This window comes from Rhamphochromis longiceps, linkage group LG11, assembly GCF_057381845.1.
Source record: "Rhamphochromis longiceps isolate RC_006_pf linkage group LG11, R_longiceps_female_GT1.1, whole genome shotgun sequence".
NCBI lineage: Eukaryota > Metazoa > Chordata > Actinopteri > Cichliformes > Cichlidae > Rhamphochromis > Rhamphochromis longiceps.
The window spans coordinates 11,803,343-11,820,555 of NC_140567.1; the positions used below are offsets into that span (position 1 = coordinate 11,803,343).

The 17,213-nt window shown below is 37.9% G+C and overlaps 2 protein-coding genes across 2 annotated transcripts; one reads left to right on the top strand and one right to left on the bottom strand.

Annotated features, from left to right (window-relative positions):
* The first annotated feature begins 211 nt into the window (after positions 1-211).
* On the top strand, positions 212-7,086 carry LOC146658622 (G2/M phase-specific E3 ubiquitin-protein ligase-like). Its single transcript, XM_085422322.1, has 10 exons — positions 212-494; positions 683-745; positions 2,590-3,015; positions 3,222-3,282; positions 4,218-4,313; positions 4,541-4,833; positions 5,121-5,344; positions 5,629-5,829; positions 5,945-6,134; positions 6,387-7,086. The coding sequence occupies exons 6-10, from the start codon at positions 4,704-4,706 to the stop codon at positions 6,692-6,694; spliced, it is 1,053 nt and encodes a 350-aa protein (XP_085278448.1). The 5' UTR covers positions 212-494; positions 683-745; positions 2,590-3,015; positions 3,222-3,282; positions 4,218-4,313; positions 4,541-4,703; the 3' UTR covers positions 6,695-7,086.
* A 288-nt stretch (positions 7,087-7,374) lies between these two features.
* On the bottom strand, positions 7,375-9,394 carry LOC146658623 (uncharacterized). The gene is made up of 4 exons (XM_085424144.1): positions 9,107-9,394; positions 8,856-8,918; positions 7,538-8,510; positions 7,375-7,385 (listed from the first exon to the last, which is right to left on the bottom strand). The coding sequence occupies exons 1-4, from the start codon at positions 9,206-9,208 to the stop codon at positions 7,375-7,377; spliced, it is 1,149 nt and encodes a 382-aa protein (XP_085280270.1). The 5' UTR covers positions 9,209-9,394.
* Between the last annotated feature and the right edge of the window lie 7,819 nt (positions 9,395-17,213).

Below are 17,213 nucleotides of genomic sequence, written 5' to 3' on the forward strand. Positions count from 1 at the left end.
GGTGTGTCTGTGTGAGTGAAAGACAGAGAGAGCGAGCGACAGATTTTCTGTTATAACCTTCATTTTATGGAGGCACAGTGTGCCGTCCGAGACTTGCACCGCAGTGTCGGCGTTTGTTTCCCTGTTGGCCATGCTTCTTGTTGTGGTCATCGGTTGTCTTCCGGTATTTTCTCCGTAAGCGACCTTTCCTCAACCAATGAGATGAGCGGTAATCTGACTTGTCATACTCGAATTGTCATAAGTGTGCTGTCAGCTCATTGGTCACAAAGCAGGAGAGGGGCTGGGAATTATGTTTTCAAACAAAGCGTTAATTCCATTAAAAGTTATAGACTACTTTTGATTCTCACTGTATTACGGGACAAAGTGCGTCCCTTATTAGCTCAATACGGGACGTGTACTTTTGTTTCGAAATACGGGACGATTCCGTATTTTAAGGGACGGTTGGCAACCCTAGCGGTAATGCACCCTCGACCTCACAAACGCCGCAGCACTTGGTAAGTTTATTGTATAGCATTTTGGACGGGTTGATAGCAGTGTTAGCAAAACTAGCAAAGCTAAATTACTTAGCTAGTCCTCAATTATTTCATTTGGTAGGCAGCAGACAGAGATCGAACATCATACAACTCTATTTATTTATTTGGTAGGTAGGTAACAGTCGTTCTTGATGTAAATGTTTCCTTAGGAATCCAGCAATGCACCTGGACCAAGTAGACCTGCCGTCTCCACTGGGATACCATACTGCTCGGTAGGCCTTCTTACACATATCATTTAATTCATTTATCATGAAATTTCCCCTTGTGGGACTAATAAAGGTATGTTATCTCATCTTAGCTGACTGTTTTGATATACAGTCAGGTTCATAAGTAGTTGGATACAGACACATTTTCTAATGTTGCTTCTGTACATTACCAGAATGAATTAAAAATGAAACTACTCCAATGCAGTTGAAGTGCAGACTTTAAGTTTTAATTCAGTGGGTTGGACTAAATGAATGCATAAAAATGTGAGAGGGAAAAATTAATTTGTAAACACAATCCTATCATTTCAGAGGCTCTAAAGTAATTAGACAAATTAAATAACTGAAAATAAAATGATAATTTCTATTACTTTATTCAAAACCCTTTGTTGGCAATGACAGCCTGAAGTCTTGAAGTCATGGACACCACCAGATGCTGGCATTCCTCCTTACTAAGGCTCTGCCAGGCCTTTACTGCATTGGCTTTCAGTTGCTGTTTGTTTGTGGGCCTTTCTGTCCTAAATTTAGTCTTCAACAACTGAAATGTATGCTCAATTGGGTTAAAATCCAGTGACTGACTTGGCCATTCAAGAATATTCTATTTCTTTACTTTATTAAAGTCATGGGGTGCTTGGACTGTATGTTTTGGGTCATCTTCCATCTTTATTATTAAATGCTTCCCAATCAATGTGACTACTTTTAGCTGGACTTAAGCAGACAAGTATGTCTCTGAACACATTCAGCTGCTTCAGTCCTGTGTCACATATTCAGTAAACACTACCAGTGCCACTGGCAGCCATGCACGCCCAAACCATCACACTGCCTCTGCCATGTTTTACAGATGATGTGGTATGCTTTGGATCATGAGTCGTTCCACCCTTCTCCATACTTTTTTCTTGCCATCATTCTGGTAGAGGTTGATCTTGGTTTTATCTGTCCAAAGAATGTTTTTCCAAAATTTAGCTGGCTTTTACTAGATGTTTTTTTTTTTTTTTTTTTTTTTTGTTAAGTCCATTCTAGCCTTTCTATTCTTGAGGCTTATGAGTGGCTTGCACCTTGCAGTGAACCCTCTGTATTAGGGCTGTTCGATATGACGATATGAAAACATCTATCATTTCATATTATACGCTATCATTTGTTCTGTGGTGTCGCAAAATAAATTTTACGTCAATATTTTTCATCGTTTTGATGGTCACTGTAGTGGCTGTATTAATTTCTTAATTTTCTTTTTTCTGTTATGTTCTCTTTGACCGCATGTTGTCTGTTCACAGTAAAATTTTCAAAATGCAAACACTACGTCTCAAATCAATTCCAGGCCTTTTATCTGCTTAATTGGTAATGACATCATCATTTTAATATGGATACCCTAAATTAAAGCTTAGTCTGCACATCATGTCCATGATATAATTTTGATTGGAATATGTTTCAGTAAACGGGCAACAAAATAAAACTTGTTAGGGTCCAAATACACACTGACCTAATTGCAGGCCTTTGCTACTCTAATTGAGTGCTCAAAGCACTTTATACAACAGATCTCATTTACCCATTCACATGCACAGATTAATACAAGCACTTTTTCTGTCCAACATTCGCACACAGTCATAGTCGGATAAACTCATTGGGAGCTCTAGATTAGAGCACCTGGGAACTGAATCACCAACTTGACCAACAATCACCAAATGCTAATCTACAAGATACAAAAGGTTCAGTTTTCTGTGTAATGGGTAGACAATAGTAAGATGGTCTGAGTCTACAGTTTGTTTGTTTGTTTTTAATGAACAGATAACAGAAACCTTACGGATGTATTGTAATGCATAGGTGTCTATCTGTATCTGTGTTTGAATTCATTTCAGGTTCCTCTTCCATCAGTTCCTCAAGCTCATGCTACGCGCTCACATTTTGTGAGAAAAAACAAGACCTGCAAACACTATACAAAAGATGTTGTGTGCTTGCCCTTGTCTTCAGCATCAACGTTTCTCATACCGAGAGGAGATTCACGAGCAAAACTAGCACAAGATGGCCTTATTGGGAAGATCTCCTTTACATCTGACTGGTCTGAAGCACAACTTAGAGAAGAAATAGCAGCAATCTTCAGAAGAACATTTGCACTGTCAACTGGCCAGACATTCCCTTTTGAGTATTTGAGTACAATTAGAGGATGTAAACGACTAATGAAACCAAATGTTTCTAGCAGTTTTCTTTGGGGTGGCCAAGAAGTTGGCTCGATTTGTTCCACCACCTGCCTCTATATAATGGCAGGGATACAAAAACCTGCACAGGTAAACATTTTATATTGCAGTGCAGAAATATTTATTGTCTAAAAAGTGAGTCTGTTCCCTTAACATAATTTTATTAATTGTATTAATTAATATTGCAGTTTCAGCAGGTGTAAACAGTTTTTAGTGCAGCCATGTGCCTCTGTGTTACCAGTGATTTGGTGCAACTGTATTTGATTTTATGTAGAACATGCTTTCTTTTCCCTCAGGAGGAACCAGAAGAGCTGTCTGATAGTGACTTTGAAAGTCCAGTCTGCCGGAGAAGACGAGGTATGTGATGTGAATGAAAACCTAGTGAGGTTCTAAGCTCGATGACCAGTTAGATTTTGTTACTGCAGTGCGTAATAATTCCTGGGGGGTTTGTTTGATGAGAGCATCGTTAATTTGTCCGATTGGGGCGATCGTGGCTCAAGAGTTGGGAGTTTGCCTTGTAATCGGAAGGTTGCCGGTTCGAGCCCCGGCTCGGACAGTCTCGGTCGTTGTGTCCTTGGGCAAGACACTTCACCTACCGCCTACTGGTGTTGGCCAGAAGGGCCGATGGCGCGATATGGCAGCCTCGCCTCTGTCAGTCTGCCCCAGGGCAGCTGTGGCTACAACTGTAGCTTGCCTTCACCAGTGTGTGAATGGGTGGATGACTGGGTGTGTAAAGCGCTTTGGGGTCCTTAGGGGGGACTAGTAAAAGTGCTATACAAATACAGGCCATTTACCATTTTAATGTTTACGAATTATCACAGGTGATTACAGCCAAGGAGGAATATGTGCCCAACTTTCACTTAAACTAATATAAGGATATATAAAGGCTGTTAACATTATGAAGCAAGTCATGCTGACCTTCTTTCCTTTGTTCAGTGCATCATGCGTTGTCTACAACACCAGGTGAAAGTGAGGCCAAGCATCAGGAAACGGAGAGCTGCATTCAAGAGAGTGAAAATGAGGGACAGGCAGAGGGACAGCAGATGTTTCCATATAATGTGGCAGAATTTGTGTAAGCTGTTGTCTAGGGGTTAAAGAAATCCTTCATTTTAGATGTTGTTTAGGATATTGTTTTGATGCAAGTTTCCAATTTGCATGTTTGGGGTTTTTTTGCTGAATGACTGCAACTTTAGGATTTACATTTAATTTTTTTTTTTTTTTTAATGATGTAGTGTGAGAAATTCTTCAAGGCTGACATGTTTTATGATTTCTAATATCTCTTATCTACTTAGCCCTATTTTTCTGGAGGAAGATGAAGCTCTTGAAGAGGCAATTCAGCGTAGCCTCCTAGAAGAGTCTGATAGACAGAGTGAAGTTCATATTTCAAGGTAAGATTTGAAAGTAACCTTTGATAATTGAATATTTTATTTGCATCTTTACTTGCATCATTTTTTTGCAGTTACACAATTACAAAGGTAATTGCTCATTTCTGACTAATTTAATATGGACTATCACAACATAATTATATGTTGTAACTCTGTGCACTTGAGTCAAATGTACAGCAAATTTCCATTTTTCCCCAAGATCTGTTTGTCATTGTCCCTTTTTTATATAGGTCTTTTAAGAAGCTCAGCAAAGAAGAAATTGAAGGTCTTCTTAGAGCTCATAGTGAGAAAGTCATTACACCAGGAACAAGACAACTCCATATCAGTCGAGCCAATGTGTGGTCGACTGCTTTGCGTCAGTTCAAGAGACCCAAGTTTGCAGAAAGCTGTGAGATGCTTTATGTCACATTTGCAAGCGATGAACATGATACAGAGGAAGATGCTGCTGACCTTGGGGGGCCAAGGCGGGAGTTTTTCCGTTTACTGGTGAAGGCCATCTTTCAGGACAGTGGTGCTTTTGAAGGTAATAGGATTTCACAGTCAAACTAACTAACTTACTTACTTACTCAAGGCCTAAAGGCTTGTTGACGACACTCGTTTTTATAATGTTACAAACGCAACAACCACCTGATCTGAACATTGTTTGACAGAACATTAACAAGTTAATAAATGACTACAGATAATAAATCTGTTATGTTCTGTGTGTCTGAAACAGTTAAAAAAAAAAAAGTAATACATTTTTGTCTGTCAATCTCAAGATATCAGTTTGGGGTCTGTACAGAATATACTATTTTGTGTGTTATTTTTCAGCTACACCAAATGGATGCACACTGAAATTTAACATCCTACACTTGCAAAATGGAGTATATCGAACCATTGGCAGGATGTTGTCCACGATAATAGTGCAAGGTGGAGAAGCACTTGCCTTTCTCTCTCCACATGTAGTAGACTACATTGTGTCAGGAGACATTCTTCAAGTACACCTAACACCGGATGATATAGGTGACCCTGAGTTAAGAGAGAATCTGAAAAAGGTGAATTGCAATATTATAACAAGAATATTGTAATATTTCCTATATTCACAAGTCTTCTGGTCTTCTTTTATAATATATAATAAATACACTTTTGGTTATTAGAGGCAATTCCATGTATTATATTTTCAATTTGTTTCCTTTTTGTTAAAAAAAAAAATATTGGTGAAATACAGCCAAATAAACCAAAACAAAAACGTTTCGAGTCCAATTAAAATGAACCATCTGCAGTATTTGTGTACACTGGTAAAAAACAAACATTTAAAGTGTTTTTCTTAAATATTTAGGTTGTAAATGCAACAACTCAACATGATTTGGAGGAAGCAGTCAGCTGCTGCGACTCATGGCGATATCAAGTTGAAGGTCTTCCACTCACAGTCACCATGGCCAATAAAGATCTGTTTGTGAAAAATGCAGCTCTATACCTTGCAGTTCTGCAACGGCAAAGCTGCTTCGATCAACTAACTGATGGCTTGTCCTACTATGGAGTGAGAGTTATATTTTTTTCTGTATCAATTGGTCATTATTTTATAATCATTTAGAGTGAGCTACTTTTTATATTTAAAACTGGAATTTAACCATTATTTAAACTTTTCTGTCTAGATTTTATCACTCCTGAGAGAGAACCCCAGTTTGCGTGTTCTGCTTGACCTATCGGGGGAGGACAAAGATCTGACAGCCAGTTTAATTGCTGGGGTTCTCAGGCCAAGCTATTCTGTCCTTGGGAGCAACAGAAGAGTTAGAGAGGAGCTGATGGTGGTCAAATTTCGGGAATTTCTCCAGTGTGTCGAAAGTAAGCAGAAATTCACATAATGTAGTCTGGCCATGAAACAATTCGGGACACTAAAGTAAAACTTTGTCTTTTTATGTCACATGCGCGCACACAAAACAGGAATAAAGATGTATGATAGCTTACAACTGACAAGCAAGGCAAAGACAGAACCTCTGTATTTTTTATAAAAACATTAGCCATCATTTAGTTGTTAGCTCAAGCTTAAACTATTTTAGTGTCCCCAGGTTAACGGTGGTTTTTCTTTGTTTTTAGATGAAGAGCTGAGAGACTCACTTGGAGAAAGGACTCTTACCAAGGATGAAGAGGCATTTGTGAAGGCTTTGAGGCCTGGTCACATCTTGGCTTTTGCCACCGGGAGCAGCAAGGTTCCAGCCATAGGTTTTCAACCAGCTCCTAAAATAACATTCATTCACGATGAAAGCAAACATCTCCCGATTGCACACACATGTGCAAATGAGCTTCAGCTTTTTGTGAATGAAACAACAATGGCTGATGATGATGCTTTTCATTACTGCTTCTTAGTAGCACTCATGAATGGAGCTTTATTCAGCACCATCTAAACATGTTCCAAAAAAAGTGAAATTAAAATGGTGGGTTTGTTAACTCTAATCCTGTTCATTAATTGTAGTTTCAAGTAACTTTGCTTCATACAAGATAGTTGAAATAAATTCTGACTGCATTTAATGTTGAAATGTAATAATTTTCAAAGCTTCAATAGATTTATAAAAATGCTAACTCTGTATTTTCAACGACAAATCAATAAAGTCACTGGTGTAATACAATAATTTTATTAAGCTTTTCTTTTTTAAACAAGGACACTTCAAAACAGTTTATGCACAGAGTATACTAAACATGCTTTGTAGAACAAGCCAGGATTACTTAGACATCTAACAGCAACATTTATTAAGACTATTGCAACTTTACAATGATTAAAACAATACTGTAGATAATCTTGTGAATTGATTTAAAGACTGACTGTTCCGTGTTGATAATTTTCACTGTTATACTGTATTACAGTGTGAATTTGATCTTTACTTCAATCTGAATAACTGGTTTTACCCATAAACTAAAAGTGGTTGTAGCCTTCTGAATAGCCTATGAGTCACTGTCAGTCATTAACTCTGAGTCCTTATGTGGCAGGAGGCATCACTGCTAGAGGGGAGGGGCTTCTGCAGTAGTACAAAAACTGCATTTGCTGTACAGCATTTAAGAATATTAAGTGTCATCACTCTTTAGAACATCACTGGTATCCTGTGGTTGAGGTCACACATTTACAAGTTTGTTAAAAATATACTGCTGTGTTCATTGAAACAATGTTTTACCATTATTGTTGTCTTCTTCAAAAGGGTGAATGCTTGTATATAGCTCTTGTAAATCGCTGTCATTTAATGGGACAAACCTACTTTCAGAGTTTGACAAGGAGGGTATGGAGACCTCTGCTGTAGAAAGTTCTGGGTTGTGACGATGAGACACATGAGTTCCGCAGGCAAAAAGCTGGATGGGAGTTCTATTACCTTCAGTGGAAACAGAGTGATTGAAGGAATTCAAAGCTGGATATAACAAAGTGCGGTTGATTCGTGGTAGAAACACATAATGAAGGCAAAATAGGTCTGTTGCATTTTCTAAGTCTAGGATACCAAGTGATTCCAATTCATAAAATATAGGTGCATAAATGCGGCTACAGTTGTTGTTGTTGTTGTGGTTGAAACGCTCAAACCTCTGGTTGTGCACAGAACTTCCCATTAAGACAGAGCTTTCACCCCTGCTTGCTCGCATGTCCTCCCAAATCTGAGCATTCTCTCCTCCGTGATCAGTCCTGATATGCAGGGGTCTGCCAAATTGTCCAACAGCTGCAGTAAAGAGGGCTTTCACAGTCTCAGCTCGATTATTGCTGGAGCACTGAAGAAACATCAACATCCTGCTGTATCCATCTATTGCACCATGAACAACAAACTTCCAACGAATCAGTTTGTGATTTCCATCTATGTGCCATATGAAATTTGGATGAGGCACAGAATATACTCGCCGAGCAACTGCAGTTCTTCTCCTGGATAGAACACCAGCCGAGTCCACCCTCCGCAGTGACTTTCTTACGCGCCATCTTTGAACCACTATGTTTTTGGAACGCAGATGACCCATCAGCATCACTTCTCCAACATTTGGATGTTCAGTTTTTATTTGGGACACTATCTGATCTAACTCATGGTCACTGATTACATTGAATTTTGACTCTGAGATATTATAGTCTTGCAGTAACTTATACAGAGTGGGCCTGGAGATGGAAAGGATAGATGCAGCTTCAGTAAAAGATGTTTTCAGGGAAAGAACATTTTCCAATTCCTCTTTGGAAATCTGAAGCCTTCCTTGGTAACCATCCTAGAACACGGCACAGAAAATCTCAATGAGCACAATTCTATAACAAAAGATGGGTAATTTGAGGCAATTGTACTGTGACAGATTAGCTAGAGTAATATTTTATCAATAGTTTTAAAATATGAAAGTGAGCAATCAAAAGACACTTCACAGCAAAAACAGTAATAAAAATATGACGTAAAACTTGTGAATGTTGTTGGTGGTGATGTGACACTGCTAGTGATGGACCCCTAAGAAGATGAAATGTATGTAGAATCAGAATCATTACTTTGACAGGATTTAATTTAAGGTGACACCAAAGAAAAAACAAAAATTAGTCAGCTAAATGATATGTGTAAGAAGGCCTACCGAGCAGTATGGTATCCCAGTGGAGACGGCAGGTCTACTTGGTCCAGGTGCATTGCTGGATTCCTAAGGAAACATTTACATCAAGAACGACTGTTACCTACCTACCAAATAAATAAATAGAGTTGTATGATGTTCGATCTCTGTCTGCTGCCTACCAAATGAAATAATTGAGGACTAGCTAAGTAATTTAGCTTTGCTAGTTTTGCTAACACTGCTATCAACCCGTCCAAAATGCTATACAATAAACTTACCAAGTGCTGCGGCGTTTGTGAGGTCGAGGGTGCATTACCGCTGAATCGTTGGATGGCCGACAAAACGGCTCTTCCAATGTTTTCAGCTAAATCGCTGGACATGCTGGTAGGGAATAGTCGAAGCAGCTCATGGCAGTCAAAAGTGACCGTAAGAGGAGCGCAAACACAGAACCTGACCGCGACCGGCACACTTTAGCGCGGGAGGTTTTCTTGAAGCTTTTATTTTGGTATTTCCGTTGACCCGTACAATAAATTTGCATATTAGCTAAATATTTAGTTTCCCGTAACATTTAGATTTAACATTTAACATTTAGATTTATATATAACATTTAGATTTAACATTTAGATTTATATATAACATTTAGATTTAACATTTAACATTTAGATTTATATATAACATTTAGATTTAACATTTAACATTTAGATTTATATATAATATTTAGATTTAACATTTAACATTTAGATTTATATATAATATTTAGATTTAACATTTAACATTTAGATTTATATATAACATTTAGATTTAACATTTACATTTAAATATAATATTTACATTTAACATTTAACATTTACATTTAAATATAATATTTACATTTAACATTTAGCATTTAGATTTAACATTTAACATTTAGATTTAACATTTAGCATTTAGATTTAACATTTAAAATCCTGTTTTAAATATGAAAAGTTACAAATATTTTACTAAATGTTGTAAAAAATGACTCGAAAAAACATGTTTTTGTAAGATTTAGAGCTAAATGTGGAAAAATGTTGCTGTTAATTTCGGCATGTTTCAGTTTACAAACGGCGCCCCATACGCAACTGATGTAAAATAGAGCAGCAATCAGACAAGCTGAAAATCTAAATATCCATAACTATTTCCATATACTGCTAATGTTTCAGTAGAATACATGTTCTGCGATAGTCAGAATATGAAAACAGGGTGGGGGTGTCTATAAAAATTGCTTATATAATGTAGTTTAAAATGCAGATTCCAAAATTACTATAGATACTCATTTGCAGCAGTATCAGTATTAACAGCGCCGTCTTGGCCTCCTCCAGCTGTCACACAGGTAGAATCACAGCCTGTTGCCTCACCAGCAAATGAACACATGAACAAGAGTTCACTCAACACTTAGCGTTCAGTGTCAATTTGAGAGGTCAGTATTAATCATTTATCATATATCTCAGCCTGACTGGTGGACAAGTCAACATAAGCCTTTTAGCTATTAGCGGTAACCAGATAGCTATGTTAGCTGTCTGTTTAGCTATCGTTAGGGTAGTGACTAGCTATAGTTAATTTGATTCAATTCAACAACCATTTTGCTACTGGCATTCTTCTATTCTTTCATCTGTACTAATAAATTTCACTTGCTGACTCCAAATCTAAAAAACCTTTTCATCTAGCATGTCTCATTTTTTAGTTATGAAGTTTTAAGTATTGGATCATGTGACAGAAATGGCAATGTGTTTTATCATTTAAGAAAAAAGGTGTTCATGTTTGTCCCTGAATCCATCAATACATGCTTGACGGTGAGTTCAAAAGGAAAACTGAAGCCAGCTGAATCATCAGCATGGGAACCATTACTGTGGGTTCTCCAAAATTGTATTAGCAATGAAAGAACAGAGAATTATGCTGAACGTGTGGATAACATGCTAAAAGCAACATTTTATCAGGTAATAATTACAGTAATGTCACTGAGGAAGCACTTTTTACATTCTCATCTTGACTTTTTTTCCACCAAATCTTTGCGATGTCAGCGATGAACATTTAAAGATATTTCATCACGATATAAAAGTGACAGAAAACCAACTTAATTTTGTTGGTTCTTACAAAGAGAGATGGATGAGGAGCACAAGTGTAAAAGTACATTCCTCAAAAAATTGTTTTATTTTGAGCTAAATTGACAGAAATGTGCTTTAATCTATCTATGGCATCATCTTAGGTTTGTTTTCAGAATAAACATTTTAGTAGAAAACAGTTACAATTTCAGACATTGTGTTTATATATTATATTTATTTTCAAAAATGTCAAGACATCAGTGATATATAGCTCAAACATATAGCTTAAACTGGATTCCATTATCTGAAATCAGTAAAGCAGTAGATAAAGAGCTCATATGTTCTCAGTAGCACACAAAAATTATGTTTTGAAGACCAGTGTTATAAAACAATAACGTTAAATTTGGAGATGGGCAGCAAATGTTATCAGTCTCGCCTCTCTAGAACGTTCATAGAAAGGGTCAGTTGAAGAGGATAACATAATTATTTGCTTCTCAAAAACCCCAGATTAAAGCTGTAAAAATTCTACCAATAGCTAGACAGAAACGGTGGCAACCTACTTTACTAACTCTATTTGCTCTGTTTGATCTTGACTGTGTTGTAGACCAGTCAAGATCAAACTCCTTGTAATGCCAGCCATAGTGTGTATTCAGGCCCTCTAGTTTGGATCCCAAGTGAGAGTAACATAAATGGTAATCAAAATGTTAATGGCTCACACAGTGTCATAGTGTTATATACACAAACCTCCCCTAAAACCTAAATTGTGAATAAAACATAAAAGCACTTGCTCCATAATGCTCTTCTGCCCTTTATTCGATCCCCTCAGCTTCTCTCTTCCCCTCTTCTTTCTTGAATGCCAGATAACAACTTACGTTTCACTTCTTTACAGGTCTTAAATAGAGAAAAGGTTAATTTCTTCAGTGTGTATAGACCGCATTTCAACTGCCAGGGTTATGTCCCTGCCCCCATCGTTAAAGACAACATTTAAATTTTTTAAAACCTACACGTCCTAACCAATTTAAATCCAGCTGATCATTCTACAAAAGCACATGGTGCAATGAAAAATGCATTGCAACCAAGTTTTTAATGGTTGGGAGAAACAGATGCTGGATGAGCAGATGTGTAATGAGGAGAACTTACAAATTTGGGGTCTAAGAAAACTTCTGAGATTTTGTTAAAATTGTGTCAAGTAACATATCCAGGCTGTCTTTGTGAACTTGCAAAGCAGTGTGCTAATCATTTACCCTCCACTCAAAATTGCCTTTTCTTTGTGACAGATCATTTTCAGCTAGGCGTTCTCTATCAGTTGTTTGTGGGGTCTCCACTCCTTCAGTTGAGTTAGTGCCTTTGAGACTTTTATCTGATGCCAGTATTGACAGTATTGCTCCATTAAACACCTTAAACACATCCAGTTAGGTTTTTAGGTAAGAATTGGGTGCTAAATTAACATAATGAATAATTACCACTGGTAACACTTGTCAAATTTGCTTTGACAACAAGGGTTTTGTCAATTAAATGTACAAATCGTTTATGGGACATTTGCTGTGTTTTGGCTGTAGTTGTAGACTCAAGTTATACACATATAAAATTAAGGATAGGGTGTATCTAAAAAAACTATCTGGTTTCAGAGTGCTTTAATTCCACAGTTGTTCATGAGAAATAATCAAAACATATTGTTAGAAAGAGGGGATTCGTGAGTTTCACGTGGTTGCCTCCAGACAAGTTTGTGACAGTTTGGGAAGAGTTAGACTATCATATGGACGTACACATTAAATTTTGCCAACTGTATTTATTTATTTTTACGTCATCATACAGCACTATATTCTATGTGCTGTGCAGTGTTTTATCCACCCTGAATCACCAATTAACCTAACAAAGGAAAACTGGATATTTGCAGTGAGAATCTGCCAATCATCTCTTTAAATTTCCAGAGAATGAATGAAAGAATCAGAAGAGCCAAGAGAGTGGGAGGAGAGGAAGCAGAAACTCATTCTCTTATTTTGAGACCGACGGAAACCTGTCTAACTTTTTGACTATTATAAATGGAATCAAATATAAAGGTGGTGTAATTGATGTTATTTCTTTTCCTGCTTAACGCATCTTTGCATTAGAAATGTTTCTAAATCCAATAGTAAAATGGTCAAATAGTTGCATGTGTTTAAACTTGAACTTAAACGTGAAATGCATTCAATTACTGTTTATGTCTGGCAGTGTGCCATATTCCATACATTTGTCTGCATGTGGAAGTTATTGAACATGTAGTGTAGTATCCTGTATGCTCACTAATTTTACATGTAACTGCATGTGCCTGGCTAGTTCTGGCTAGTTGTAGTTGACCACGAAATAATAAAGAGAAATTTCCTCGAGGCCATCAGATTCGGTTTTCTAGGGCTTGCCATAATACTACATGTTGCTCTGTTTTCTATAGGCATTGTCATTCTCATAGTCTTTCAGTCCCTTTGTATCACACACTTGTGCATACACAGGTATACTCACTTACCTATGTATCTCACTTTCCTTTTCTCACTCCTTATCTCTGGCTTTCTAGCAAATATACAACAAGCAGAAAAGTCTGCAGGACATACAAACATATGCGCACAGTGCCTTCACCCAGTCACCCTTACTGCCGCATCTGCACCGCAAACAAGCGTATGGTTGTTATCGCTCTTCGCCATGCTCGCTGAGGGAAGTTTAAGCTGATTCGGTGACAACCCAAACTGAGCCACCCCGGCATTTCCTTACAGCGAGGGCTCTAATCTGCTAGACTCGGGGAGAAACAGAGTGGTCTGCTCTCTAATTCAACAGAGAAGCAAGGCTTGAAACAGCACAATTAAAAAGATACTGCTGTGTTTACACTCGCCGCCCTGTGTAACTGCTGAATGGGGGACATAAACAGCTTAGCTGCAGCCAGTGTAAGTGGCCTGCGCGGGCCTCCTCCTGCTGAATACGAGGAAGAGCTAGTGTATTCTGTCACACCGCATTTGACAGGAATTTGAAATCTGCTGTATTATGCACTGCCCACAATAAACCTTGTGTTGTTTGAAAAGCCGGCATTAGACAGCAGAAAACTGGCATCACAGAAGGGAAATAATTTGATCTTGTCTAATCTGGCTGAGGGGGAAAAATATTGTAATCCCTTCCATGCTCTGTGATTGCATGTGATGTGCATGTGCCTGCTGTCTGTTTGTGCAAGTTTGTGTAGCTTTACTGATGTGGTGCTGTGCATACGCATTTGTTTTCATCCAACACAGAGGTTTTTGAGCACGTAATTCTTTTATTTGGTCCTTTGTGTGAAATTGTTGATATTGCCTTTTCTGTTGATGTTCCCATAGGTTTTTCTCACATAGCAAATAATAACAGGAGAGTGATTTGGAGCTGGAAATCCATCGCGCACACATACACACTCACGTATTTCTGCTCAGTCCACAAGGGGCCCATTGGAGCTCCATTGTAAATGCTTCTGTTTTTTGAGGAGTGCAGATGTAAATCCTCACATTCTCTGTGATATGTCTTTGGCATCCTGTTGTCTCTATCTTTGATCACCTATCTTGTGGGAAATGATGAGTGCTGAGAGCCAGAAATCTCAAACAACAGACACATTCGGCCACTTGAATTTATACCCATCCAGAAACAAAGGACCTGCGTCGGGGCGATTGTTCACCCCCCCCCCAAAAAAAAAAAAAAAAAAAAACAACTCAGGGAAGGCTTTGAAAAATCCCCAAAAAACAAAAACTTGTGTTTCATGCAAGCCTGTCCCATCTTTCGCCACCATTGTTGTTCTTCTTTGATAACAGGCTTGAACAAAACCCCACGCTAATCTCACATGCTCTCATTCATTACAATCCTGGATCATAAAAATGGACATTTTTGCATTGTTATTCGACTGAACTCGTGCTTTTCTCGTGCCAGAAAATTTGGTGTTCATTCTTTGCTGTTTGCTGTATGGTTATCACTGCACAGTAGGTAATAGGTGTTGTGAGAAAGGGGCCTTTTCTCACTTTGTCCTTGGAGGGATCAGTAAAATGATCTGTAGGACGCACTCACCCAGGGAGAGGAGACAATGAACAGAGTAGATTGTCTTGTGTACAACGATAAACTAAGAGGCTCATTATTATCTGCAGAGTGATAAACCACATGGATAGTTCAGATATAATGCTTATACATCTGCAGTGCGGTTTGGTCTCATCCTTCAGTCGGAACATATTCCGGTGGATTAAACATGAACTTTTCTTCTGAAATAACTATAATAATTTTCATTGTATGCACATAACAAGCAGAAAAAGGACTTTTAATATAGCTTTACAACATTTTTGTCTTTTATTCCTTTTAAGGTAAAAGTAAAAAAATATCCCACCCCTATGACTTGTGCTTGATTTTTGTCTTCCTTTTACCCTATGGGGCCTACAATGTTTTATTTTAACACCTATAATGGTGTTTCACTTATTAAAACTTTGCCTATTTTTTAAAAAATACCACAAATAATGGGCACACATTCTTTCAGGCACACAGAAAAATCCCCCAAACAATAAAACATATTTCCTCTCGTCTTGTTAATCCTACATTTTTTGGAAACACTCCAACTGATCTGAAGAGTTGTGTGACTTATTTACCTGTTCAGCCTCTCTGTGTACAGCGTTGTCAACAAGATGTTAGCACTCAAAGGGGAAAATAACTGCAAATATAAACATGCTGAGGTACATCTTGAGCTGGAACAAACCTGCTTTTCTGACAGCTTGACAGTCACCTGAGGGTGAAACAGATTCTGAAATCACTGTCCAACCCAACACACATTGTCTTGCTTTGTCTAACTTATACACACACACTCACACAAACACACACACACAGCTGTCCGCACAGGGGCCAAGCCGGAAAAGAGGCCATCTCTGGCTGGGCAGCTGTACGGTCAAGCAGAAATATCTAGATGTTTCCCCTCCAGCAAACTGCTAGTATCACTGGTGACAGATAGACAGTCTGACAGGCAGTTTCTTTCTCTCTCTGTGCCTCATACACACACAGAAACATGCACAAATAAAGCACGGTGATTGACAGAGAGATGGTCAAACTGACAGACAAAGAGGCAGATTCTATAGATTGAATGTCGGATGGGAGATGGACACGAAGACACAGATTTCCTTGAGACACACACATGCACATGCACAAACAGGGAAACACAAGAATTAAGCTTCCTCCTACTTTTTATCCTTTAAGGCACAGACTTCAATATAAAAATCTGGGTGCTATTAAACCAGTTTGCATATACATTTGTCAAATGGTTTGGATATTCCAAAAAATAATAGTAGATGTTAAAAAGTTTACGCTACAATTATGGCACTTTGACCAGCTTGGACACCTAATGCCAGGTTTTAATTCAGATTGTCCAACTTCCAATTATGTAATTCTATTTTCAAACCACAGAGGTCACTGTTGCTTTATATACTACTTAGATTTGATAGGGTCAATGTAAACCTCTTCCCATCCCATTAGAGGTATCTGAGGTATTTTAGGTTTCAAATTCACTCTGGAAAGAGACTGAATTGCAAGGTGGCATTAGTACACAAAGCCTAACTTTAAACTAAACCCAACCACTTTATACTGACTTTGTGTGGTTCAACCTACTACTAGGAATACTGCTGTTTTCCAGGAATACCAATCAAAAAGAAAAATATAAGTTTTAACATTAATTTTCTTTTGCAGCTAAATGCAAAAAGTCCAAATTACAAAAACTGCAAAACAGCAGGCAAAGCAAATAGATTTAATAAAAATATTACAGTAGCAGCTACTTTAGCAAATGGCGAGTAGCTTACACTCAGTAAAGACTGCTGAAGCCCTTGCAATTAACTATTATCAGATCATGTGTACAAAAAATGCATAAGCTGCTTTAATGATATCAAATAAAAGGGACCATGGTATTATAAAATATTTTCCTATCTAGCTGACAAATATAACATGCTCACAAATATGTTTTTTACTGTAAGTTTTTTTTTTTTTTTTGCTACTGCTTAGCTGAACAAAAAGAAAAAAAGAGCTGATCCAGTGAGATCAAACACAACCTTTGAAAGACATAAACACAAAACCACTTCCCAGTATGCTTTGCTTAGACTGAAGCAATGGGACACACAAGTGTTTGTGTGTGTGTCTGTGTGCGAGGCCTCCATAACTCAGACATGCTGTTTAAAAGTATACAAAGTGTGCAAGTGTCCATGGGACATGCTAAGCAAGTTCAACACACCTCTATACACGCTGACAACCATGCCCACATTTAACACATGAACTGCTAGTGCCAAATGTTCAGGCTCTGCTGGCTTGTTCTGGGGGTTTGCGCCCA